At 48.5% G+C, this 27,820-nt stretch overlaps 1 protein-coding gene across 1 annotated transcript; it reads right to left on the reverse strand.

The window, feature by feature from the left end:
- Positions 1-226: 226 nt before the first annotated feature.
- LOC111157893 (calcium binding and coiled-coil domain 1) lies at positions 227-16,343 on the reverse strand. The gene is made up of 15 exons (XM_022519601.1): positions 16,290-16,343; positions 13,964-14,145; positions 13,320-13,422; positions 12,342-12,532; positions 9,950-10,108; positions 9,426-9,574; positions 7,263-7,353; positions 4,948-5,103; positions 4,489-4,743; positions 3,897-4,022; positions 3,309-3,404; positions 2,763-2,871; positions 2,340-2,539; positions 1,818-1,924; positions 227-843 (listed from the first exon to the last, which is right to left on the reverse strand). Exons 2-15 carry the CDS (start codon positions 14,117-14,119, stop codon positions 663-665), a joined length of 2,079 nt encoding a protein of 692 aa, XP_022375309.1. The 5' UTR covers positions 14,120-14,145; positions 16,290-16,343; the 3' UTR covers positions 227-662.
- Positions 16,344-27,820: the final 11,477 nt, after the last annotated feature.

The raw sequence follows: 27,820 nt of genomic DNA on the forward strand, positions 1-27,820 counted from the left end.
CAAAAATACAAAAGAAACCTCCAAACTTCATACTTAATGGTGTGGGAAAGGCTGGGGTGGGGTGCAGGCCATGGGGCTGGGATGGGGGGTACAGAAAGAACCACTGAAACTCAGAACTGAGAGAGACCCGAAGAGGCCATGATGCCCATGCCGCCGCCACCGCCTCCATGCAGGACCCTGAGAAAACTCAGGTAAACCGGCACAGACCCCGACTAAAAGTGGGTGGGGTGCCCCAGGAATTGGATTTGGGGCAGCAGTGTGTTTGTGTGTGTGTGTGTGTGAGTGTGAGTGCCTGTGTGTGTGTGATGGGGTGGTGGCAGTCGGGTGGTGGCTCGTGTCAGTGACAGAGCGACCAGGGCTAGGAGGGGGTGATTCTAGTCCCCCTGGGGATGCTCTCCTCCATCCTGGTTCCTCCCAAACCGCTTTCAGGGGGTGAAGTCAGTCACCGCTTCCAAGGAGGGCCTCTGCCTGGACAGAAGAGCCCCAGGCAGGACAGGATGAAGGCAAGAGGTTAGGATGAACATGGTTCAGAGAGCGGTTCTTGGGGAACAGAGTATCATGGAGCCCCGCATATCAGAAAAGATATGAGACCTAAGTGTATGTCTGTATGTGTGTGTCTGTGTGTAAGTGTATCTGGGCATGTCCTGGGGTGGGGGGTGAGCTCACTCAAAGGTAAAGGGGTCCTGGGTGCTGAAAAAGAAGTGTCCATCCATGTGGTCCTCCAGTGCATCCTTATCATTCTCAGCCGGGAACCGCTCCTTACAAATGGGGCACTCCTTCCACGGCGGCGGGGTGGCAGGGCCCCCAGTGCTGGCCTCTGACAAGGGACCCACTGCAAAGCCACTGCAGGAGACAGAGGGAAAGGAGAGGGTCAGTGCGGTCCAATGTCCTCCTGCCTTGTGGACCTCGGGGAGAGGGACCCATGCCCCTGGGCTCCCAGGTCTCCTGGTTCCTCAGGCAGCTCCCTGGGGGCTCTCTCTCCCCCGCTCACCCACAGCATCTTTTCTCGCCACACTCCTGGAGCTTGGTTTCCTGGCTCTCCATGTCCTCTCTTCTTTAGACCCTGCCAGTCGCTGTGTAGTGTGCGGCCCATCCCCCAACCCCCTGCTCTCCTCCCTCCATCTCTGTCTGCTGCCTAATGAGGCTGAAAATGAGTCTGACATCGTCCTTCATCTTCCTGCTCCAGCTGAGAAGGATGACAGCATCACCCCCTCCCTGCCCTGAGCCCATCTCGCCTCAAGGCAAAGCTGAGGGCTAGATGATAAAATCTCTTTCCCCCTGCCTTCCCCTCTTGACCTGCGAAAGGAAAGGGAAGACCCATGGGGCAATCTGATATCTGAACCCCCGCCCCAGCAGCTGCATCACCCAGAGGGCTTCCCGGGGGAGTCAGGGAAGAGGGACATCTCAGAGCTGGCCAGATGGATTCGTCTTCTCTCTCACCCCATCCCTGGGGGCATCGGCCACCTCCCCTTCCTCCCCAGACATAGCCTAGGTACCTACCTGGTGGCTGGGGAGGGGGAAGGGGCAGGAGAGAGGGGATGCAGGGCAATTTGGGCTCCACAGAAGATGGTGCTAGAACAACACAGAAGCCAGTTAAAGGCAGGGCCCGAGTGCACATGTGCATTGGTAAGATGGGGGCAGGAATGGCCTGAAGGCACCTGGGATTTGGAGTGGCAGTGACTTTGTGTCAACCATACCTTTTCCTGGCTGGGGCCAAGAAGAGGGAGCTTGGTGAAGGGCATGGGGACTATTCACCCGGATGCCCTTTCCACTGGCATCCTCCCACCTCCCTCCTGGTCTCCCCATCTTGCACTCACCTGGCCATGTCATAGAAGGCACTGCCCAGCTCAGGAAGCAGCAGATTGGCCTCCTCACCCCCACTCTGAACAGCTGCCATGAGGACTGACTTCTCATCTTCGGCCTCCTGGGCACCAAAGAGATAGGATTGGGTTTTGGGGGTAGTGAGGGTCCCAAGACAGGGGAGCAGCCCATTGGAGCAGCTGAGAGAAGAGCAGTCTAGGCCCAGACAAGTGGACAGTGGGATGCAGTAGGAGTGAGGCAGGACAGGAGTTCTGATGGGGGCCGGCAGGTAAGAAGCAAAGTAGGGAGCAGGAGCGGGCAGCAGTAAGGCTATTGGGTTGGATTGGGTTTTGGGGTGTTGTTCATTGGATGGCCTTGAAGAGAGCCTGGGCCTGCCTCCTCTCCCTCAGGGTAAAAAGAGAGCCCTGTGAAGCTAAGACTTCCTGCTCCAGAGGCTAGGCCACTTGGGTATGACCCTCTCTCCCTCTCCCCCCCCTCCCCCCGTGCCCCTGGCTCTGTTTCCCCCCTGCACTGCTCACCGAGTCAGAGCTGCTGTCCTCAGCTGGCCCTGAGAGGTGGGGGGCAATGGGAGCCGGCTGGCTGATGACAACCAGGGGAGAAGCCTCCTGTGGCTCAGCAGGAGAGGAGCCCGAGTCTCCGCGCTCACACAGGCCATAGGGAGGGAGCCGCATGTCTTCCGGGGACTCATCCTCTGAGTCTGTCAGAGCCGCTGGACAACCTGTCGGTGAGGAGAGGGCACAGAAGGATGTGCTGTTAGAGGCTGGCTGGGCTGTCTCCTCTGGACGAGGGATAAGGTTAAACTAGACAGGGGCCAGTGTCTGGGAAGGAAAAGGGTAAGACACAGAAGGTGGAGGCAGCTCCCAGAGGGGCCACACGCAGCTCTCCCCAGCAGGGAAATGGGGTGAGGGGAAGTGGTGTCACAAGACTGGGGGTGTACAGACTCAGCCCTGCGGCCGCCTCCTCATCCTCTGTGGCAGCGCCCTCACTCCACTTCTCGTCTGCCACCTTCTCCAGGCGGGCCTCCAGCTTTCTCATGTACTCCAGCAGCTCCTGGCGTTGGGGGTGGAGAGGTGGGAGAGGCTGGGAGTGTGCCCACCCTGCTGCCCTGCGGAACCCACCTCCCTGGGCACCCAAGAGGAACTCTGAGCTTCTCAGGATGAGATGCCTTCCCTACAGTGGGGGGCACCTCAGAGTAGAGCCTCACTCCCCCCTCTCCCAGGAGCCCTTCTTTACCCCCTGCATCTCTTCCTCCCCATTGGCAGTCCTCTCCTATCCTGTCAAATCGGCCAATGAGAGGAGGCATGGTCCCATTTTTCGCATCTGGGCTCTCTCAGAGATAACAGCTTCTAAGCCAAGAGATGGCAGGAAGATATGGGCTCTCTCAGAGATAACAGCTTCTAAGCCAAGAGATGGCAGGAAGATATGAAGGTCCCAGTCCTCAAGTCCTCAATTCTGGCATCCAGGGATATTGAGTCATGGGTATGCACCTGCTTCTCCTCCTGCAACTGTTCCTTTTCCTTCTGGAGCACACGCAGGGCTGACCGCAGCTCTGTCAGTTCCCGCTTGCTCTCTGACAGCTGCACCTGAGGGAGTGGGGAGCCTAGAATGTGCCTCCAGGAAGCCAGGCTCTGCGACCTGGACCCACCAACCTAGAACCATGTCTCTCTGTGCCTCTGTCCTTCTCTTGCCCCAACTCACACAGGGGAAGTCCCGACATGCTTCTTCCATGACTCCTGTCTTGATCACAGGAGGCAATCGCCTGAGTCCCAGACTCTGCCTCTGGAGTGTGGGCCTGGGTGAGCGCCTCGGGGTTGGGGTGCAGAGGCCCTGGTCATGGCAGGGCACTCTATAATTCTCCTAAGTCACCCCTGAGAGGCTCAGGATATGTGTCTTGAGAACAGAAGGGGACATTGTACCTTTCAAACCAACAAGCCATGGGACAAGTGCAAGGAAGAGGCCACTCAACATGGAAGTGAGCAGCCAGGACTTCTGAGCCCACATCCAAGACAGCAAGAAGGGGCACCACGGCCTCAGGAGGCCACAGGACTGGACTCATGGGTGGCTGCACGCCTCACCAGGCTAGAATCCTTTTCCCGGGCCAGTTCAGTCTTGAACACTTGGTTCTGGGTCTTCTCCTCCTGAACTGCCTTTTCCAGTCGCAGTATCTCTGCACTCAGCTTCAGGATCTTGTCTTTCTCTGCCTGTGACATGGCCGAAAAGGAACATGGGAGGGGAAAGGTGAAGGAAAACAGACACCACTGGCAATAGCTCCATCCCTCACCGTGTCCCTTCTTTTATTTAAATGAGTATTTTGGGAGCAATTTCTCCCCTTCTTGGCTTTCCCATTCCCTATACTTCTCAGTGAAGGAAGGGACATGCCAGAAGGTGCCTTGCTAATCAGGAATGGGCATTACTGACGGGGCCCGGTTCCTGGGGCAGTAAATGTTTCTGAATCAAGATGGTAACCAAGGAAGGTTCTACAAGGTACTGGGGGCACTCTGCTTAGGGATGGGTGGTCCCTGGACAGTGAACTAACTGCACCTCCTTTGGAGCCTCTCCCCATCCCTGAGTTCTTTAAGATCCTCATCCCTCTGTCCTCTGAGGGGCTCTGGCCCCAGGAGGTGGGGGCAGTGGCTGTGAGCTTGCCGGGTCCCCCCATCCCTCTACCTCTACACTCTGCAGCAGCCCTGCCCGCTCCTTGCTCCACTGGCTTTTTTCCTCCTTCAGGTGCAGGCTGAGCTCAGCCAGCCTGCCGTTGACTCCGGCCACTTCCAGGCGACTGCGGTGGAGCTCGGCCATTGTGCGGTCCCTGGCTCCCGCTGCGCTGGCCAGCTCCTCCCCGAGAAGGGTAGCTTTCTGCTGGCTTGAGGCTGCGAGCTCCTGGGCTCCTCGAAGCTGCTCCCTCAGGGGCTCCAGCTCGGCCTCAGCAGATAAGAGAACATGGAGTTAGGGTTCCCAATGAGTCCCTCATGAACCACAGAGGTAACCAGGCTCCCTGCTACCCACCACTGCCTCCGGGCTCAAGATTTGCACTGCTCCATCTCCAGTCTTGTCTTTTCCCCAGACTTTTCTATAGTGAGCCCTTGGAACTTTCTCTACTTCCTGTTGCCTGAGGGCTTCACTCACCACACGCTGCTGGGCCTGGCCTAGGGTATCCTTCATTTGGGCCACCTTATCCTTCAGTCGCTGGGCCTGAGCACCCTGTTCCTCCTGCCGGCCCTTTGCTTCCTGTAGCTCCAAATTTAAGCGATGGTTTTCTTCTTGTGCCATTTGGAGCTCAGCCTGATGGAGGTGGTGAATAGGTAAGGAAAGGGGTGTTATGTATTTGGGGTGGCTGGGGGGTGAACCACTGCGATGAGAGAGGTCAAGGTTCTGCTTTCCAGGTCTAACACAAACCCAAGTATTCAGCTCTTGTCAGCCCTTCCCAGCCCTTCTCAGCCGGCTGAGGGTCTCAGCTCAAAGCCACTCAGTCCTGAACATCCAGTCTCCAGCTCCCAACATGAGGTACCAGTATACCAGCCTGGGCAGGGTCTTACATGCATCTAGGTATCCCATGCAGCATTTCTGCTTCTCTGCTCTTCCTTTTAGTTATTTATTTTTAAAAGATTTTTATTTATTTATTTCAGAGAAAGAAAGCAGGGAGAGGGAGAAGCAGACTCCCTACTGCGCAGGGAGCCCAATGTGGGACTCTATCCCAAGACCCTGGGACCACAACCTGAGCCAAAGGCAGACTCTCACCTGACTGAGCCACCGGGTGCCCATCTGCTCTTCCTCTTAGATCAAAACTCAGTCTGGATGTACCATAAGACCCTCAAACTCAGCACATTCTACCTCCCACTCTACTCCTTTCCGCTCTTAGTTCCACCCATGGTACTATTTCTCAGGTCACTCAGGCTGGATCTGTCGGTGCTATGCCTGCTTGGCTCTGTTCTTTCCTTAGCGACCCACGGAAAAGCCTTCAGAGTCTCCATGCTCCATCTTGTTCACAGCCATTTTCTCTTTTCTGCTATCGCTGCAACCATGTCAGCTCAGGCCCTGGCCATTTCCTACTTGGATTATTGAATAATCCCATATGTAGTTCATCTCCCATAAGGAAATCACATGAATCTTCTTTAAAGTACTGTTTTTAAAGTACGTGTCACCCCCCCGCCCCCGAAAATCACTGATGCCACTCACGGCTTACAGAATAAAGACTAAACTCAAAGTCCTCTCCAATATGACCTAGGCCTTACCTCAAACTCTTCACCCACACATTCAATTGCCTGAGTGTTCTGGGTGCTCAGCCTTTGTTTGCATATTTCTCTGTTTCCAAAATGGCCTCCCTCTCATCTCCGTCTACTCAAATTCTCCCTACTCCTCACTGCTGAGCAAATGGTTTTCAAATATCCTTCCACAGAAGCCTAGGGCTTGGAGGAAGCCATTTAGAGGTTCTGCAAATATGTGATCCGAGCTTCTTCTAAATTATTAAAAAAAAACAAACCCAAAAAACCCAACACACAGACTCACAAGTTAATACAACAGTCTCAGTCCACTGCCATATGCTTCTAGGTTGATTAATTTTTGTGCAAACCTCAGAATGAAGTTTCTGTTGAACTGAAAAGCACGCTGAGATGGCTAGGTGGACAGTCAAACAATGGCTGTCCTGGCACCTCCTTGTGTGTGAGACTCAAAGTGTCCTCGGTACTGCACAACCCAAACATAATACAGAAATATACTGGCTGCTGAGGCTGACAGAGCGGTTACCTATAACCTCTGATTTCAAGGTCTGGCATCTATCAGAATTACCTTATTGCTTTGTTACCTTCTAAGTCAACATTGTACATTTGAATTTATAAAAATAAATTCATAGTAATAAAATACTGGTTTTATCTATTTAGTGAGGTTCCACATAAGACATAAAACTTTACTGGGGAGGTGGGGCAGAAAGCCAAAAATGCTAGAAAATACTAGGCCAGTTTATTCCCCGCTTTTGCTTTTTTTTTTTTTTTTAAAGTAAGCTCTATGCTCAGAGTGGGGCTTGGACTCAGGACCCTGAGATCAAGAGTCATATGTTCTGCTGACTGAGCCAGCCAAGAACCCCTATGCCCCCCTTTTCAGGTTTTTTTTTTCTTTTAAGGATTTTATTTATTTATTTGAGAGAAAGAGAGTGAGGGAGAAAGAACATCAGCAGAGTGAGGGGCAGACTCCCCGCTCGGCAGGGAGCCTGACATGGGGCCACCCAGGGCCATCCCGCCACAACACTTTATCATTCTTCCCTGGTGATGCTTAACATATCTCACTTTGACTAAACTTATTTGGGTGTACATTTTATGCTTCCTAGGAGAGTGCATACAATGTTCTCTTAACATTTTTATCCGCTCTGGTGCTTAGCACTCAGACAGGACTTAATTAGTAAACACTGCAGGGACACTTCAGAAGGCGAACCGACTCTGAGCCCTTACCTCGCTTTGCTCCTTGTCTGCCTGCGCTTCTTTCAGTTGCCTGAGGAGCTTCTCTTGTTCCCGAGTCAGGACTTTCACTGTGTCCCTCACCCTGTGTGTGTGGGGAGATGGAACGTCAGATGACTGACTGGTCACCAGAGAAGCAATGAGGGGCTCAGACTTCTGTCTTGAGCTCTTCTACTGGTGCTCCTCTAGGCTCAGACCTCCACTTGTCTTTAGGATGTTCAAATCCCCAGACCAAGGTGATCATGTTGTAAGCCCCGAGTATCCAAGATTCCTGGTTCTAGAGCATAATCTAGAAAAAAGTTTTTCTTTTCTCTTTATGTATCACTTTAAGGAAAGTTCTGTGGATGGCTTCCTAGTTGTTTTCGTTCCATCAAGAGACCAGAACCCAGTCTTTTTTTAGGCAAGGAACAGCTGTGATTGATTATAAACTTTGGACCTAGATCAGAAGTTGGCAGCCTTTTCTGTAAAGGGCCTGACAGTAAATACTTCAGGCTCTGCAGGCCAGGAGGATTCTGTGGCAACTACTCAACTGTGCCACTGTAGTGTAAAAGCAGCACCAGACCACATGTATGTGAATGGCATAGCTGTCCCAATAAAACTTTATTTATGAACACTGAAATCTGAATTTCCTATCTTCCTTTTCATATCTTTTTTTTTTTTTTTAAACCATTAATCAATTGTCAAAACCATTCTTACCTCACGGGTTGTACAAAAACAGGTGGCAAGTCCACATTTGGCACATGGGCCATTGGTGACTGACCCCTGGTCTAGACAGTCCCTAATCTCTTCCAGATGCTCAGTCTGATCCCTGCTTTTCTAGTCCATGATTTAGAACCTAGACATTAAGTAGCTCCCTAGGGCAAGACGAACATACTCTGCACTGGAGAAGCCTCAGGGAGTAACTCACGTTTTACTCTGGGCCTTGGATAATGTGCTTCTTTCCTTTAAGGAGTTTAAAAAATAGATATAAGATGTACCAGTTCTGAATGAAAGAGGCTTAATTGTGTGATTTGATGAAAGAAAGAACTAGGGTGTTTCTCCTGGTGAAAATCTGAAGCACAGGCATGGCAAGTGTTCAATATTTGTGCTATCCGGTGGAAATAACAGCTGTCTGGTAGAAGAAGGAAATTCATTCTGTGCAGCTCCAGAGGTCTAAACCAGGACCAAGGGAGGAAAGTAAGAGGAAGGAGTTATAGAAGGGAAAGTGTGGTTCAATCCAAGAGATAAAAAACTGACAGTTGTCTGATATTGAAAGAGGCTGCCTTTTGAAGTAGCCACCCTCTTAAATACCCTATATTCCTCCCAGTGCTAACATTCTATGACTCATGCCTTTTTTCAGGAGATTCTGTAATGTTCCTGGATCATCAGTTTGAACATTTCCTAACAGTGAGAACGGAATCTAGTCTTTTTCTTTTTTTGAATTTATTTTCATTTTCTATTATTTTTTAAATAATAGTTTCTTTCTTTCTTTCTTTTTTAAAAAAGATATTTATTTATTTACTGAGAGAAACAGTGCTTTTGTGTGTGCACGCTCACTGGAGCAGGGGCAGAGGGGAAGGGGGGAGGGGCAGAGGGAGAATCTCAAGTAGACTCTGGGCTCGGCGTGGAGCCTGATACCGGCTTCGATCTCACAACTCTGAGATCATGACCTGAGCCGAAATGGAAAAGCTGGATGCTTAAGCAACGGAGCCACCCAGGCGCTCCCTCTTCTTTTTTAAAAAATATTTTTAAGTAATCTCTATGCCCAACGAGGGGCTCAAACTCACAACCCTCAGATCAACAGTCACCCACTCCACTGACTGAGCCAGTCAGGCGCCCCTCTAATCTTTGCCGTGGTAAAATCTGCCGTGGTAAAATCATCCATCCTCTCTTATCTCGTGTTGACTGTTCTATCCATTCTCTTTTTCCAAGTCCTCCGCTCCTCGCTCCTGCTTAGCCTTTGCTGTACCATAAATAATAACTACGATGACTTCTCAAGGTGAGGAATACAGAATAGGATCAGGAAAGATGGAAGAGAGCTCGGCAGGAAAAGATTTCCCCTGTAAGTGGGATAACCACATGGCACAGCAGGTTCGCCTGCTGCCTCAAACGAGAGGCTGGAGTTTGGGGGTGACAGGAAATGAAAGGAAGTAACGGGGGCAGAGGAGGTCCTCTCACCTGTCCAGCTCCACCTCCTTTGTCAGCACTTTCTCACTGATGGCCTGGATGTCATCTTCCAGCTCCAGGATGCGTGCCACATGGTCTCCCTGTTGCCGACTCAGGATGTCCCTCTCTTCTATGAGCTCCCCGTGGGACCGGGAAAGCCCCTGGAATTAAGGTTACCTCAGAAAGATGAAGTTGAGACTCACCTCTCAAAGAACAGAACAAGGCCTTAGGAGGATCATACCAGAATTTGACTGTTCTCACCCCTCTACCCTGTCACCTTCCTTGAGAAAGAAACTGCAAGGGAACATTCCCTTGCTGGTGAACATGGCCACCTCCACCCTCCCTCACTACTACCGTGAGCAAAGAATCTTATTACATTATGTTTGCGATGTGTCTCCTGTCACCTCAAGCTTAATCCCACTTGTTATTCCCTAAAGCTAATTTTTGATGCCAGAACCATCTAAAAAGTCCACTAGTATCTCTCCTTTTCCACCTTCACTGGGTTAGGCCCCGCCCTCACCTGGCCCAACTCCCACCTTGTACTGCTCCATCAGCTCAGCGTGCTCCTGCCTGGCGGTTGCCAGAGCAGTCTCGAGATCCTGGACTTGATTCCTCAGCTCTGTCACCTGTCCCTCCAGCTGCAGCTTCAGCTGCATCAGGTCATTCCTCTCTTGCTGGCTCTCGTCCAACTGGTTCTACAGGGGGTAGGATGAAGAGGGGGGCTGTGCTTGTGATGTTCCCGTCCCTAACACTCTGCAGATGCATTCGGAGCTGGGAAATTATATCAGTACAGCTATAAAGAGGTGAGTAAGGGGAGCCTTGGGGTGTTACTGAAGCCTGCCCACCACCAGACACACCAGCTCCCGACACCTTGGAAGAAGTCTCTCTTAATCCATGCAGACAAAAGGGATGGCTCCCTGAATTTTACCTTATCTATTCTGGAACCTGACAGATATAAGTTTATGATTTCTACTAGCTATGTCACTTTGAATGGGTTACTTACCTTCTCTATGTCTTTGTCCTCATTTGTAAAGTGATCTCTTAGTATATATTGTTGAAAAGTAATTGTAATGAGAATAACAAATGTAATAACAGAACATGGAAGACATCCAGATGGCCAAAAGACACATGCTCAACATCACTCAACATCAGGGAAATGCAAATCAAAACCGTAACGAGATAGCACCTCACACCTGTCAGAATGGCTAAAATAAAAAACACAAGAAACAAGAAGTGTTGGCAAAGATGTGGACAAAAAGGAACTCTCTTCACTGTTGGTGGGAGTGCAGGCTGATGCAGCCACTATGGAAAATGGTATGGAGGTTCCTCAAGAAGTTAAAAATAGAACTACTCTATGATGTAGTAATCACACTCCTAAGTATTTACCCAAAAAGTATGAAAACACTAATTCAAAGGGAAACGTGCACCCCTAAGTTTATAGCAGCATTATTTACAAGAGCCAAACTATGGAAGCAGCCCAAGAGTCCACTGAATACTGAATGGATAAAGAAAATGTGGTGTACACACACACACACACACATACACACACACACACACACACGCTACTTTTACTTGGCCATAAGAAAGATTGAGGTCTTGCCATCTGCAATGACATGGATGGAGTTACAGAGTATTATGCCAAAAGAAATAAGTCAGTCAGAGAAAGACAAATACCGTATGATTTCACTCATATGTGGAATTTATGAAACAAAACAAATGAGCATGGGGGAAAAAAGAGAGAGAGAGAGAGAGAGAAACAAACCAAGAAAGAGACTCTTAACTACAGAGAACAAACTGCTGGTTATGAGAGGGGAGGTGGGTGGGGCTGGGTGAAACAGGTGATGGGGACTATCATCATTATCATGATGAGCACTGAGTAATGGAAGGAACTGCTGAATCACTGTATTGTACACCTGAAACTAACGTAACACTGTATGGTAACTACGCTGGAATTAGAATAAAAAACAAAACAGATTATGGGGTAGGAGCGCACACATGTCTGACTTATGTAAGATACAAACATCTTCTTCCTATTCTTGTGTTTATTCTGTGTGTTTAGAGGGTTCTAGAAGGCAAGAATTTACTTCCATCACAGACAAGTTACTCATTCTCACCTCCTGAGCCTTCTCAAATCTGTCCTCTTGTCTGGGGAGTGTATGTATTTCCTCCCCAACTGTCCCTGTCCCTTCTCTGCCTTTAGGAAGTCCTTGCCAACATTTGCCCTCACTCTCTAATTCTTCTCTGTTTGGTCTATTTGGTCCAATGGGAAAAGAATACAAGCCACACAAATGGTTTTTAAATTTTCTGGTAGATACTTCAAAAAAGTAACAAGAAACAGGTGAAATTCACCTTAATAATATTTTGTCTAACCCAGTCTACCCAAAATATCATTTCAACATGTAATCAATATAAAAAATTATTGAGATCTTTTACTTTTTAAAATACAATGTCTCCAAAATCCTTTGTGTATTTTACCCACATAGTACATCTCAATTTGGACCCGTCACATTTCAAGTGCTCAAGAGCCTCCAATATTATCTAGGACCATCCTATCTGCTCTCATTCCTCACCTGTCCTGGACATAGGTCTCATCCTCCCCTTCCTCCGAACATTCCTTCCCTGGAGTGGCCTCCCTCCACCCTTTATATCGTCCCCTACAGCCTAGAACAGGATGTGGCACTTGGGAGGAATGTTCAAAAAGTACTTATGAAATCTTGAGTGACAGTGGCCTGTGGGTGGCTTGCTTTCCTGCCCTACATGCTTGTGTCTATGTTAGACCGAGACTTTCTTAACAGCAAGATTGTGTAACTCCCAGCAAGGTCTTTGGTTGAGGCCAGAGCCCAGGGGAGGGTTAGGCGAGAAGGGGTCCCTTGCCCTGCTGCCCACCCATTCCCCAGCCTAGGAGCAGCTCTGCCGCGCTGTTCTCACCTGCAGCACAGTGGCCTTGGGGACAACCAGCAGGATGTCAGAGCCACCATCGGTCTCCTCCAGGGTCACCAGCTCATCCATGGGCCTTGGCTCTCGGAACTGGAAAGGGGGGCTCTGCCCACACACCCGGCCCTGGCGGTTCACGTATCGGAACTGGTAGAGCTGGGCTCCAGGTTTGGGCAGGTAGCTGGCTGTGGGAAGAGGAATGGACCCAGGACCCAATATGATCCCAGGCCCTCAAGTGTTTGACCCGTCCCCCTTACCCTTGATGTGACTTATCACCCACTGCCCTTGGCTCTAGCCTCTTGTTTCTTGTTCCATATACTGTTCTCTCTCCACCTCCCACAGGGTATTTCCATATCCTGGGATACTCCTGTCCCTCCCTTCTGCCTAGTCCTGTCCTTCCTCTCTTTCCCAAACCTACCTTCCATCACCATCATCATCATGATGCTAGCTACCATTTACTGAGTGCCCACGCTGCTGTACCAGGCACTACACTAACCCTTTACCTGTATCACTTTAAACCTTCATATTGTACCTATTAAGCCAGGCACCCCCTTTTATTGTTAAGACAGTAGACAGAGAGATTAAGTAATTTGTCCAGGGCCAAACAGCTCGTAAGTATTAGAGTTGAGATACAAAACCAGGTCTTTCGGAATCTAACACCACCTTCTTAATCTTTGATCCCACCTTTCCTTCCCTCTTCCCTACCCCTAGTTCCCTAAGAGGACTTCCTCTTTTTTTCATAGGAGGCAGGATTAGTGGCCCTCTATAGTTCCTTCCATCTCTAAGTCCCTGATTCTATAATAATCCCACAATTCTATGTCTGCTGAGCCCTGCTGGATATAGTTCTTACTTTCTTTATTTGCACTTATTTTTCTTTGTTGTCTGTGCCTAACTTTTGTTTCTGAGCCCACTGTCCTCTACACCTCTATCCCCCTGGCTCCTCCATCTTGGACCTTCCATCTTCCCTCGTACCTTGGAACTGGACACTGGCGTGGACAGGGGAGCCATCAGCCACACTTTCGGGCACCGAAGACCACACAAATGTGTGGTAATCCCGAACACAGGCAGCCTCCACCTGTGAAGAACCATGGTGGGAGAGGGGTAAAGTGATGGAACTATAAGCTATGGATGGCAGAAAGGGCTGAGGGATTGACCAGGGACAGGATGCTGTTATAGGGACAGGGACGATGAGAGACAGCCAAAGTGGAGGGACATTTTGTGGCAGAAGAGAGGAAGGCTAAGGGGCGCCTGGGTGGTTCAGTCATTAAGTGTCTGCTTTTGGCTCAGGTCATGATCCCGGGGTCCTGGGATCGAGCCCCACATTGGGCTCCCTGTTCTGCAGGAAGCCTGCTTCTCCCTCTCCCACTCCCTCTGCTTGTGTTCCCTCTCTCGCTCTCTCTCTGTCAAATAAATAAAATCTTAAAAAAAGAGAAAGAGAGCAGGGGTAAGATGGGGAGAAGATGAGCTCTGCTTACATAGAAGCCCTCAGTTACCTGTGACATCTTTTCCCTTCTTTTCTACCAGCATGAGATTGAGAATCCAAGGATTAAGTCACTCCCCTTATTCCAACCAACCCATGGCCCATAAATATGAGCCAAAAAAAGGTTCAGAGATACCTTGAAGATGCCAATCCAGTCGCTGGCACTGGGCACGGTGCCTGGGGGAAGGGTATAGTGACATTCCACCTTGGTGTTGGGGATGTAGGTCCGGGCTACATTCAGAAAGTTGACTCCACCTCGGGAAGGTGCCCGGCTTAGTGATGATTCTTCCATCCTGCCCTGAAGATATCTGCCCTCCTCTGAAATAAAGGGTTAATATCCTACAATCTCTCCAATCCAACTCTTCTTCCCCCCAACTCCATTCCCACCCACTCACAGCTCCTGTCACTACACCTGGAGATGAAGGCATATCTCGTTTCCAGCCCCTGAGGGTTAGACAACCCTTTGGAGGTATCATTTTGGTTTCCAGAACATAGGTCTGGCCCTCTGAGTCAGTCCCTATCCTGCCTCACATTGTTCCTTTCCTGAGTCATAGATTCTTCCTAGAGTTAAGATCTCTCTCATTTCTGTTCCCTTTTCACAGCCCCATTGACCAAGTCTCAGTATCCAGGGCTCTGCCTTCTGAGTCCCTCCTTTTCTACCTCTTAACATCCTGAGCATTCCAAATCCTTCAACCTCCACCTCCCCATCCCATCCCCCATATCTTTCAGCTCTTGGATTCAAAATCCAACTGAGGTGTGGGGCCCCTCATTCTGAGTGGGTCTCCTTGCACACTCCAGCTGTACCCAGGACGACTCATGACATCTGAAAACAACAACTAATCTCTGAGAAAGTAAAGACTAAGTCTTCAGAGCTGGAAAGTGGCTGGGGGGGGATCAACAGCCCAATCCTCAGGCCCCTGAGGTCCCAGTTCTCTCCCCTCTCAGAGTTGTCCACCTTCATGAATTAAAAAAAAAAAAGCTTCTGCTCTCATTCAAGAGACAAAGTGAAAGGTAGGATATAGGGAAAGACAGGTTTTTTCTCTCCACTTCATTACTCCAGGAAGTCAAGAATTCTGGAGGCGGCTGCTTCAAGGGTGGAGTGAAACACTCGGCAGGAACGTGGTGGTGTGGGGAGATGGAATGTGGGAGCCTGGAGCCAGGAAAGCCCCACCCCTGGTAGGGGATAGCCTGGAAGGTGGGAAGTAAGGGGCCCTGAGAAGGGGAAATATATATGTGATGCTGAGAGAAGGGAGAGATAATTCAAACAGAACCTATCATTCTTTTCTTCAGCTCTTGCTGGGAGCAGAATTAGAAACCTACTGGTTTGACTATGTTAACCCAGCTGCAGTATTTTCCTATTTTCTTTCTGCCCCCTTTGGCCTCGATTCTAAGTGCCTGGATGGGGAAGTGGAGGTATGCTGTAAGATGGGACTGAGAAGAAGAGGTGTTCCAAGTTGGGTGGAACTATCGTATGGGGGGAGGAACAACAATAATCAACAGAACTCCTCAGCCTAAAGCTGTGAGATGGCCCTCGCCATCGCTGCTCTCCAGCTTCATTCTATGTCAGCTGCAGAAGATGACATCCAACCAGCCATGGGTACTCATGTGGACACCCCTAAACATCACAAACCCATGTCACGCCGAAGTTGGGCCCAGGACTTTAAAAAACAACAGAAATTCAATAGGGAAGGAAAGGTGAGCCAGTTCTCCAAAAACAAGCAACTTCTCCCTCCAAAATAAGGACTGGATTCAGGACAAGAAGTATTTTTGGGGTTTGATCTCTGAAAAGCCCCCAGTCAAAATTAGCCTATGTTTTCTCCAAATACAGTTCTTCTGATGTTCTAAGTAAGAATGAGTTGTCTGCAAAGATCTAAGCCTGGGGAACACCAAATATGCCCCACAAAGAAAATCCATAACAGCTGGAAACATTCACCAGACCCGAAACAAAGCTCTGGGCACTTAAAGTGTATGAGTGTAGCTAGATTCAAGTATTCGAGAGGGAGGCGAGAGTCCCTCCCCCCAACTTTGTAGGGCTCTAGAGTTCCTTAACATTCTACCACTTGGGAGGTTTTTTTCCCCCAGCGATTCAGCGTAGTAAAGGCCTTCGGATTGGGGCGGGAGGGTAAGGAGAAAGGGAAGGTTTGCGAGGGTCAAGTCTTGCCTGGGAGAGAATGAGTAAATATTTCAGCTTCTCCCAACTAACTGAAACGTAACAAGCTTTATAGAGAAGGACCGAGGAGAAGGTGAAAACAGTTAGGGGGCACCCTCCTGATCAGGGGCCCCCCTGAGACCCAGAACTCTTAAAACAGTAGGGGTGTCTTCTCCACTATGGAAAGTATTAAAACCCAAAGCTTCCGGCATCTCCCTTCTACAGTTCCCTTAGGTTATCCTTCCACAGACTGGAAAGTGGGATACCCCCCCCCCCGCATCAGATCGCCCCCAAATTAGGCCAAGTTTCTTACCCCACTCTCGGATCAGCTGTTCCCTCACCTTCCACCAACAACAAAAACAGCAGTCCGACTCCTGGAGGGGAGGGAGAAGAAGGGACGCGAGGCCTTCTGGGGTTTGTGGTTTCTCCGCCCTCTTTTGTCGGAGAGCTGGCTTGGATCTGGGACCACATATTCCAGGAAGCCATGCGTGAGGAGGGCGGAGCAGAGGGTGGCCGTGGCGACTACCTCACCGCGGCAACTTGGGAGGCGTAGTTCTCACGTCCATGACTATAAACGAGGGTGTGTTCACCAAAGGACTTCACGGCCCATGATTCCTCAAAAGGGGGCCGGCTGTATTAGTGGCGACTGCTGGTTTGTAACGTGCGTAGTGGGTGGGATGGCGGGGAGGAGTTAGGGCCCTAACGCCTCCTACGTAAAGCCTTATGGGGGTGCTGAGCGCGTTGCGTTATGTCCTCCGGCTTGCTTTCACAACTAGGTTGGGGTAGATAATGTTGTTATGCGCACTTTGCGGATGAAGACATTAAAGCCGAGAATGCTTTAAGGAACCGGTCTAAAAGTATCAAATCTATGCAATGGTAGAACTCCAGTGCTGCACGAACCCCCAGCTACCTACTATTTAGGGACGGGGAACTACTGGTTGTGGTAGCAGTTTCTTCTTTGCTTCGACCTCAGGGACGGCCCCTGTAAAAACTGTGTTGTGCACCACTATGTGTGTGCGTATATATAAATTCTCCCCACCCCTCGAAGGTTTCAGTGCCAGGGGCCTGCCAATACACACCAGGACTGGGCTCTCCTAGAGTGGCCTCTAGGTCTAGGAAGGGGACCATTGCCTGAGGTGGTGGTGGTGATGAGGAGGGGAGGAAAGAATGAGGTTGAAAGGGGAGACTGACATAATTCAATTATGTGAGTTCATAATTCAGGACTCACAAACAAGCCACTTAGACCGGCTGGTTTGCCCAAGCCTTTTAATTGGCTTAAATGAATTAGGATAACAATACATGTTACTACTCTTGTTTTTATTTAGGAGAGGTGAAAGATTCACACTCTTCCCACAACCTAAGTCAAGTTAAAGACTTGGGCATCCTCCTGCCTACCCCTTCTTGGACCCTCCAGGAATCTCCAGGGAGTCCGAGGCATTCAAAATGATCTCTCTCCCCATCTCTGTATTAAGGGATTACAGTCTAAGGATTGACTTGCTCTTCCTGGGTGCTTGCTTTAATTCTCTGCTCACTAAGTTAAGGAACCTCTGCTTTTTCCAAGTTTTTTGGTAGTATTTTGCTTTTATTACTGGATAGGGTGTCTGGTGCCTGCCCTTGGGTGCCTTTCATCTGAAGATCTCCAAACACTTAACAATAAGTCACTGGGCTTCACAAACATTAAGGGGACATGTCTGTGTCATTAGTCAGGATTTATGAGTTGGGGAATAAGCTGTTGGACGAGGAGCTGGCTCAAGGTCCTGGGGTGGGTTAAGAGTGGGGCTTGTTCAGGGACCCATGTCCCATGTATTCTTGGTTTTCGTCTTCCACCCAGAAAAAAAGGCTTGGAAGAAAATTCAGTCTCGGCTGGAGCTAAAAACAAAACAAAACACGAAAACATTTTACATTTTTTGGATGCTTACAATGTGTTTATGCTAAGAATTTTACCATTTGATATGACAGGTTTATATAGTAGGTCCTATTATTATCCTCATTTTACATATGATAAGGATTGAGGCACAATTAAAGTGACTTACCTGGCATCATCTAACTAGTAAATGGTAGAATCAGGATTCAAGCACAAACAGTCAGTATACCGAGCTTCTACCACGGAAACTGCTGGTATGTGATACCAACTCCCATTGTTCTAAGAAACAGTGCTATTAATTAGTTAAGGGACAAATGTTCACTGGGTTTTATGCACAAGGCACAGGTGATGTGAAACAGATTTATTCAACAAATATATCTGTGAGGTACTATGCTAGGTATTCAATAAATTTTGCTGAAAGAATGAATATAAAGGGGCACCTGGGTAGTCTAGTTGGCTAAGCATGGGACTCTTGGTTTCCGCTCAGGTCATGAACTCAGGATCCTAAGATTGAGCCCCACGTTGGACTCCCCGCTCAGCGCCGAGTCTGTTTGAGATTCTCTCCTTCTCCTTCCGCTCTGTCCCTCCCCGCTGTGTGCTCTCTCTCTCTCAAATAAGTAAATAAAATCTTTAATTATTTTTTAAAAGAAAGAATGAATATAACATATAGATATTTGAAGGATGGATTGGATTTGGATAGTTTGGCAGGACAAGATCTAGGAAGGCAAAGCTTATTCTAGCCTGAAGCAAAGATTCAGAAGTGGGAATTTATAATGTTTACTGGAGCCTAAGAGGTCATATAAGAACAGCATATAAAGTTCAGCTTTTTTTTTAAAGATTTTATGTATTTATTTGGCAGAGATCACAAGTAGGCAGAGAGGCAGGCAAAGAGAGGAGGAAGCAGGCTCCATGCCGAGCAGAGAACCCGACGCGAGGCTCGATCCCAGGACCCTGGGACCATGACCTGAGCTGAAGGCAGAGGTTTGACCCCCTGAGCCACCCAGGCGCCCCTAGTTCAGCTTTTTTTAAAGAAAAACTCAGATTATTGGTCATGACTGCCTGAAATGTGTTGAGAAGGATTCTGAGGAAAGAGTGCTGGGATTAATTAGTAATATCTATCATGTATCCTAGAAGGAAGATGGCAGTTGTAGTAGACTGACTTGTTGTTTGATATTATTTACTTTCTCCTTCCCTGCCCATTGCTATGTGACTTGAAGTATTTCCTGCAGATGAAGTATATATGTCTCATTTCATTGACTTTGACCTTGATCATGTTTCATATTTTGGCTGATGGGGTGTGAACAGATGCCATGTTTGCACATGTGAGTTTCCACTTTCTTATTCTTCTCTGCCACTAGAATGGATGTATTCCACGAGAGAAATGCTCCTGCCTAGGTCCTGAAATGAGAAGACCCATGGAGCAGAGCTGTAGCCTGCCCACAGCATGCATATACATAAGTCAGAAATAAATCTTTGGTACTGTAAGCCACTGAGATTTTGGGATTGGTTGCTACAGCAACAAAGCTGACCCATAGTCATACCTGTGTAATGGTATCAAGTTTGAAATATCAAGTTTGAAAGGTAAGTTGAAGCCAGACTGTGGAGAATCTTGAATGCCAGGTGAGGCAGAGACTGCTATGTTATTTATCAGAATCTCTTTCTTTTTCTTGGACACATAGCTGGACCACATTTTTCAGTTTCCTTTTAAGTAGTATGTTTCATTTCCAGGCTTGACCTATGAAGCCTCCCAAGGCAGATTCTTCATTTTGTTTCCTTTGTGGTTTGATGAATATGACCTTAAGCACAGTGACCCTGAAGGCCAAATGTTAAAGATGGTAGGGCCACAGGTTGGAAGGAACCTAGTTCCCTGAATCACCACTTGGGAGAAAACTGCCTGCTATAATCAGTAGCATGCATTTTGGACTTCACTTGACCAATAAATCAATTTCTATTCATTACAGCACTAAAATTTTGGGCTTTATGTTTTATAGTTATATAAAACACTATGAAATAGGAGCGCCTGGGTGGCTCAGTGGGTTAAGCCTCTGCCTTCTGCTCAGGTCATGATCTCAGGGTCCTGGGATTGAGCCCTGCATTGGGCTCTCTGATCAGTGGGGTGCCTGCTTCCCCCCCTGCCTGCCTCTCTGCCTACTTGTGATCTCTCTCTCTCTGTCAAGTAAATAAATAAAATTTTAAAACCCTATAAAATAATATATAACTTAAATAATACTTAACTATGTAGTTACAGTTTTTGTTTTCCCAAGCAATACATCAGGTTAAAAAGTTTGGATTTGATTCATATTAGGAATAGGAAGTTAGTCGCTGATGATTTTTTTAAAAGATTTTATTTATTCATTTATCTGAGGGGTGTACAGAAGGAGAGGAACAAGCAGACTCCATACTGAATGCAGAGCCTGACGAGGGGCTCGATCCTACCACCCTGAGATCATGACCCAAGCTGAAACCAAGAGTCTAATGCCCAAAACACTCAGGTGCCCCAGATTTTTTTTAAAGATTTTATTTATTTTTAAAAAGATTTTATTTATTTGAGAGAGAAAAAGATTGAGAGAATGAGTGGGAAGAGGGGCAGAGGGAGAAGCCCCTGCAGAGCAGGGAGCCTGACATGGGTCTTGATCCCGGGACCCTGGGATCATGACCTGAGCTGAAGGCAGATGTTTAACCAACTGAGCCACCCAGGTGCCCTAAAATATTTTAAGCAATTAATTTATTTGAGAGAGAGAGAGAGAGAGCATGCGCACGAGCAAAGGGCGTGGCAGAAAGAGAGACAGAATCTCAAACACGCTCTGCACTGAGAGACCAGCTGGACACGGGGTGATCTCACAACTCTGAGATCATGAACTGAGCTGAAACCAAGAGTCCTGACACTTAACCCACCGAGCCACCCGGGCGCCCCCGATGAATTTTTTAAGAAGGGAAATAATACTGTGAAGACCAGTGGAAGTGACAGTTAAAGGATTGAAGAATGCTTCCTGAGTGAGATTGTGGGATCTTGGGACTGTTGGTATTGTCAGAACACAGGGAAACTCCTGACTGGGGCTGGGGTTAGATTGACATGACTTTGAAAGTCTCTCTAGTGAGTGTAGTAGGAGCTGCTGCAGGATGAATCCAATCTTCCTGAAGATTAAGGTCTCTTTTCTCTTTTGGTAAAAGTCCCGTCTCTCCAGTATTGTTCCATCTAGCCCAGTGCCTGATACGTAATAAATGTTGATTTGAAGCCTGTCCCGGAATCTTGGAAGGCTTTGAGGAGTTACCTCTAGCTGAGTGCCAGGAGTATGGAGAGGGCTCGTTCTCGCACAAAATCATCACAATAACCATGCAAGGTGCTAGCAAATTTTACAGATGAAGAAACCGAAATTCTGATAGTAACTTGCTCAAGGTCTCTTGGAACAATCTTATTATGAACTCCATACCTTTTCCAATATAACTGGCTGCTTTCTCAGAAAATCATAATGGCTAGTATTTACGAGGTGCCTGCCATGTGCCAGGCGCTCTGCTGGGTGCTTTACAAACATACAGAAGCAGCTGGTGTATCAGATATTGTAGGCTGTTACTAGTGTTTCCAAACTGTGGACTCTGTGGGAAGTAGGTGTCAGAGTCAGAGTCGCTCAGAGTCAGAGTCGGCTTGGCTGCCTTAACAAAATATCAGAAGCTCAGTGGTGCAAACAGCAGGAATTTATTTCTCTGATTTCTAGATGTTGGGAGGGAAGTCCAAGATCAAGGTGCTGGCTGACTTGGTTCCTGATGAAAACTCTCTTCCTGGCCTGTGGACAGCTGATTTCTCATGGTGTCCTCTCAAGGAGGACGGTGAGAGAAAGCAGTGTCTTTGGTCTCTACTTGGAAGGGCACCAACTCCATCATGAGGGCCTCAGGCCCAGACCTCATCTAACCTGAATTACCTCCCAGAAGCCCATCTCCAAATCCCATCACATTGTGCTTTAAAGCTTCAACACATGAATTTTGGGGGGACACGAACATTTAGTCCATAGCAGTAGGGAAATCATTAACATAATTTTGGGGCAAAGTCTGATTCTCTTGGACTTTTCTTTAGGGCCCCTGTCCCATTTTCTTTTGTCTCCTTAGTTCTTTGGCTCCACTTTTCTTAGAATGAGTAGAAGGGTGCTTTAGGGTTCTCACTAAGACTCAGGTCCTGCAGCTCCTGCTTTATCCCACAGACCTACAGACGTACTCGAATCTCATAGTGTTCAGATTGCCTTCGTCTTTCCTCTATTAGTAGGGAGCAAGATATGGCTCTGAGTACTCATCCATCTATTTATTCAACAGATTTTTAAAAAATTTTATCTGAGAGAGAGAGAGAAAGAATGAGCCCGGGGGGGTGGACAGAGGAAGAAATAGACTCTCCACTGTGTAGGGAGCCTGATGCGGGACTCGATCCCAGAACCCTGAGATCATGACCTGAGCCAAAAGCAGAGGCTTAACCGACTGAGCCACCCGGGTGCTCCTTATTCAACAGATTAAAAAAAAATCTGTTTCTATTTTTTAGTTTTTATTTATTTATTATTTATTTATTTTTTAAAGAGTCTCCACACCCAGATGTGGGGCTTGAACTCATGACCCTGGAATCAATCAGGAGTCACATCCTCTACTGACCAAGCCAGTCAGGCACCCATATTCAACAGACTTTTTTTTTACTAAGCATTATGTGTCACCTGTTGCAATATTAGCCGACATTTGTAGCTCTCTGGTGTCAAAAGCCTTTTACATTCTTGGATTCCCCTGATCCTCACAACAAATACCAGGAACCAGGTCGCGTTGTTATTATGCTATTTTTATCACGGAAGAAACCAAGTTTCAGAAATATTAAATATTTCCTAAAGTCACACAGCCAGGATGAGAGTCAAATCAAGAATTTCTGACTTCCAAGTGATCTCCTCTTGCCCTTCACGGCCACCACAGTCCAAATTCTACAGTGCCCTTGGCCTTGCTGCTTGCAATGATGATCTTACTTTGTTTTGTGTATTAGTTAGGGTGTATGTAACAGGTGCAAAGGACAACCCTCAGATATCAGTGGCTTAACATGATAAAGATTTATGTATCGTACAGTCCAAAGTAGATATTTGTAATCAGGTAACTCAAGAATCCAGACCTGTTCAAGCTGTGGATCCGCCATTTTCAATAAGTGGCCTCAGGTAGCCCAGGTGACACCCAACCAGCAGGTGGGGGAGACCTCACCACTCTCCACTTCTTCAGCCTGGACATTTATGTTCCCTTTCTGATAACCAGTTATATGGCCTCACCGCACTGCAAAGGGGCTGGAGATCAAATTTAACCACTTTCTATCAACACTGGGTTGAGTTAAAGTTCTAGAGTTGATATAGTTGTCCTGCCTCTGGAGAGAATGATTCTAATCTGCCCCCGTGTTCACGCCCCTTTTTGGGTCTCATTCATTCTACCGGAATTCACGGGGTACCAACTTTGTGAGCCACTCATAGTCAAAGAACTCCTGGCTGAAGGACAGATTGGAGTCCAGTCAGTCAAAACGATGGAAGGGCATCAGGCCACAGGCTGATTGGTGATGGAAGTGGTCTTTTCCCTTCAAGAGGCTGTTTGCAGGGGGGCACCTGGGTGGCTCAGTCGCTTTAGTGTCTGTCTTCAGCTCAGGGTCCTGGGAGCAAGTCCCTTGTCTGTCTCCCTGCTCAGCGGGGGAACCTGTTTCTCCCTCTCCCTCTGCTCCTCCCCCTGCTTGTGTTCTTCTCTCTCTAAACAAACAAACAAACAAACAAACAAACAAACAAAATCTTTTTAAAAAAGAGGTCATTTGTCCTTCCTATAGTTTTTCTTTATTTTTATGTTAAACTGGCAAGTTTGAAAATGTTTACCCTTCACCAAATAAACAGAGCTTTGTTGTGGTCTCAATTGAAGTAGTTGATTTCATGTACTTAACAGTTCTATTACCTTTCTAACATTTTCACAGTACTTCTCTCTGAGAAACTGTGGGTGGGCATATTCCATTTGCTTCTTGGGCCTCCCTAGTACAGTGGGAAGGAAGAAGGTTGGCTTTGGAGCCTGGGAAAACAGGAAGGAGGTAGCTCAGTTATCTTGCTGAGAACTCACTCTCATCAACTAGAGAATGGAGCAAAGTGGATAGACTCAAGAGTTATTGAGGGGGCGCCTGGGTGGCTCAGTGGGTTAAGCCGCTGCCTTCGGCTCGGGTCATGATCCCAGGTCCTGGGTTCGAGCCCCACGTCGGGCTTTCTGCTCGGCAGGGAGCCTGCTTCCTCCTCTCTCTCTGCCTGTCTCTCTGCCTACTTGTGATTTCTCTCTGTCAAATAAATAAATAAAATCTTTAAAAAAAAAAAGAGTTATTGAGGAGGTAGCATGGGTAGGGAGTGGGGGGCAGTGAGGGAGAGGGGGGCAGGACACTTTGATTTGTGAAGTCATTTTGATGCCTGTGGATGTGTGAACCTAAAAAAGTCCAACTTCTAGCTTTTCAAAAAAAAATCGTCAATTAAGTCACTTAATGTGTGCAACAGAGGACCTTGATCCATCTCCAACCCAAGGAGAAGGAAGAGTCAATCATGGCTGATCACAGGTTCCTGGTTGGAGCTACGTGGATGGTACTCCCTCCTTGAGTTGGGGAACTTGGTGGGAGGAGCAGGTTTTGGGATAGGTCTGGGTGGGATTGGGATGGGGGAAGTTGTTCCTCTACTTCTGGATATAGAAGGTTTGAAATACTCCCTGGTGTTCAGAAAGCCATTTCTTGTACTGTAGAGCTCAGCCTTCCCAGGCATCTTTCTTTATATTTAAAAAAATTGGGGCGCCTGGGTGGCTCAGTGGGTTGAGCCTCTGCCTTCGGCTCGGGTCATGATCCCAGGGTCCTGGGATCGAGCCCCTCATTGGGCTCTCTGCTCAGCAGGGAGCCTGCTTCCTCCCTCTCTCTCTGCCTACTTATGATTTCTGTCAAATAAATAAATAAAATCTTAAAAAATTTTTTAATTTAAATTTTTATTTTATTTTAAGTAGTCTCCACACCCAACGTGGGGCCTGAACTCATGACCCCAAGATTAAGAGTCACATGCTTTACTGACTGAGCCAGTCAGGCACCCTTCTGCCCCATCTTTTTGCAGCTCCACATTTGCTCTTAAAAAAGATGAAGGGTGGTTCAGAAATTTAGGTTCTGGGAAAAGCAGAGGAGCCAAACATAGGCAACATAGGTAAATGTGTGTGTGTGTGTGTGTGTGTGTGTGTGTGTGTACCATTAGGAGCAGGTTGGGATCACAAAGACAATAGATGTTCATCTACATTGTGCATAACATTTGCACGCTAATTAGCACACATAAGGATGCCTGGGTGGCCCAGTCCATTAAGCTAAGTGTCTGTCTTTGGCTCAGGTCATGATCCCAGGGTCCTAGGATCGAGTCCCTCATCAGGCTCCTTGCTCAGCAGGGAGCCCGCTTCTCCTTCTGCCTGCCACTCCCCCTGCTTGTGCTCTCTAAAATCTTAAAAAAAAAAAAAACCAAAACCCCCCCAAAAAAACCCCAAAACACCCACGAAGAACCACCAGACTGGTGGTTCCTTCCCAAAATAATTAGCACACATAAAAATGCATGGACACCCCTCCAAGTCTCAGTCCCTCTCCTAACTGTAGAATCATCCTTCTCCTCTATTCTAGTCACACCCCAAAGCCCCTAGTTCTTGCTGTTTAAAGTAGGGCTGGTCATACTTGAAAAGAAACAATGGTTGGGATCCCTCCTGTCAGTATAGGGTGACTTCCCTTTGTGCCTGGGTCAGAATTGTGGGGGAGGAAGTGGCTGTTAAGGGGCAGGATAGGGACAGAGACTAGCTTAGTCTGGTCTCAGGGGATGTCCTTGTCTCTACCTATCTGGGTCCCTCTTTTTGTCTCTTTCCACTCACAGATTGTGTGGCATTTTGGAGGGTGGAGTGTCTGGGCACCTAGCCCATTACTTCCTGCCCCAATCTGGCCCTGGGCACAAGCCACATGGTGCTGTCCATCAGCCTGGCCTCTTGCCCATCCATTATAGCCTCAGCTGCCAGGCTGGCACAGGTATTAAAAGGAACTTAGACTAGGTTCTGCCCTCCCCCCAGTTCTGTTCCCGAGGCCAAAGTGGAGGAGAGTCACAAGAAGAGAGTACACGCCGGGGTCAGAAACCGATGTCGACACCAACCCCTGGATGCTGGAAAGGGGTGTCTGTGCCTGGGGGAGGACTGCAGAGGCAGGAGGCTGTAGCCCATAGAGGAGGAGCACCTTCCCGAGCGCTTGGGCTTGGGCAATGTGGCAGGAGACAGCAGTGGTTGCTATGGTGTAAAGGAAGACTCCCTACTAGATCCTGGGGGAGGTTTCTTCCTCTCCCTCAGTGTCTGTGCACAGCGCATGGACTTGGGCATATATCCCTAGGTGGGACTGTGGGCAGGGCTCCGATCCCAGAGGGAGGGGCCGTTAGCTGTGCCCAGGCAGTGCCTGGGTGACCCTGGAGTGAATCCTGCAGGTCCGGACATCTAAATCTGTCCCATGTGGGAGTGACAGCTGTGAGATTGCTGTTAGGGCACAGAAGAAGCATGCCTGAGGCAGGGACCTTTCTGTCCCATGGTAGGGACCCACTGTATCTGCTCTATGGTGCATAGGAGTATGGCATCCGTGGACTCTCACTGCGGAAGCTGATGGCAGTGGCCTGGCCCAGGTCTAGCCTGTATCTACGCATGTGCCGAGAGGGGTGGTCTTGGCGAGTAGGATTATCGGTGGGAGAGCTGGTCATGCCTCCCCTTTACATGGCCATGGTATGTTCACATACGTGAATCCTCCGAAGAAATGTTGGGTGGTGAGGGGGCGGGAAGTCTGAAAAAGATGGAGAATTTATGAGCTGCTTTTGTCGGGAGACAGTCGTAATGAAGAAAATTCAATTTTCTGCAGCTCGGAGAGTCAATATGCTAAATCTTGGAGAAGCTGTGGAGTGACAGCGGAATGGCAAAGTCAATGGGACGTGTGTGGGGGGAAGCTGTCTATCTGTGTCTGCAGTGAAGCTGCCTCCTCTCTCTACCCTTGAACTGTACCGGGGGACTGGATGCAACTAGATACTTGTGTTCCTGGGACTGCCCCTTTCTCTCTTCCTCTTCCACTTCAGCGGCCATATTCTCTTGTGTCCTGCTTATAGGGAGAAAGGCTGCTCTTTCCCAGCCCGATCCAACACTAGCAACTCCTTGGGAAGTCCTTCTCATAGTCTAACCAGGACTCCCTCTTGCTGAAGTTACTGTTTTTTTGGGGGGGAAGGGGGGCGCTGTTTATAGCCCAAAGTGTTGGGTAGGAAAATTCTCTTTTCTTTCTAACTTCATTCCCAGTCTCCCTTTAGCTGCTCTAGGGCTGGCCTCCTGTTCTCCAGCAAGTTCCAACTTTTCCCCAGTCAGTTTTCGCTTCCTCCCTTTCAGCATCCCGTTCTAGGAGGCAGGAGGCGGAGGGTGGGGGGGATGGGGCGAGGGAAGCTGGGGATTCCTCTGTGAGCCACAGTGTCACCAGGAGCAGTGATTAGCCGAGCTGCTAGCTGTGTAATTGGTGTGTGCCCGCGTCCCGGGGGTCTGGTGTGTTAACAGCGGGTCTCTGTGGTGAATAACGAGATCGTGCCTATGGCTGGTTGCACACGCTAATTAATTAGTGCTCCTCTGGTGTCGAGGAATGAGGAGGATCTGGGGGAGGTGGTGGTGGTGGGGCTCAAAGCCCTAGAGCCCAGCTCTTCAGAGGCCAGAGGTCACCTAAGATTCTGCCAGAACCCCGGGGTGTTCAGGTTGGTGTGTGAGGTTAGCGGTCAGAGCTCTGGCAGCTGTGGCTGAAAAGAGGGTATGTATGTGTGGCTGGGTATAGTGTGGCCTGGGCTGTTGGTGTCCTGAGCTGGGCTGGGTGGAGGTGGATGGAGGGGGGAGGACACACTCCCTCAGCTTAGGGAGGACTCACATCTCAGGGCCTGTGTTAGAGCACATTCTCTCCAGGTGGC

The sequence above is a fragment of the Enhydra lutris genome, unplaced genomic scaffold, assembly GCF_002288905.1.
Source record: "Enhydra lutris kenyoni isolate GAN:26980312 unplaced genomic scaffold, ASM228890v2 scaffoldscaffold56, whole genome shotgun sequence".
NCBI classification, from domain to species: Eukaryota; Metazoa; Chordata; class Mammalia; order Carnivora; family Mustelidae; genus Enhydra; species Enhydra lutris.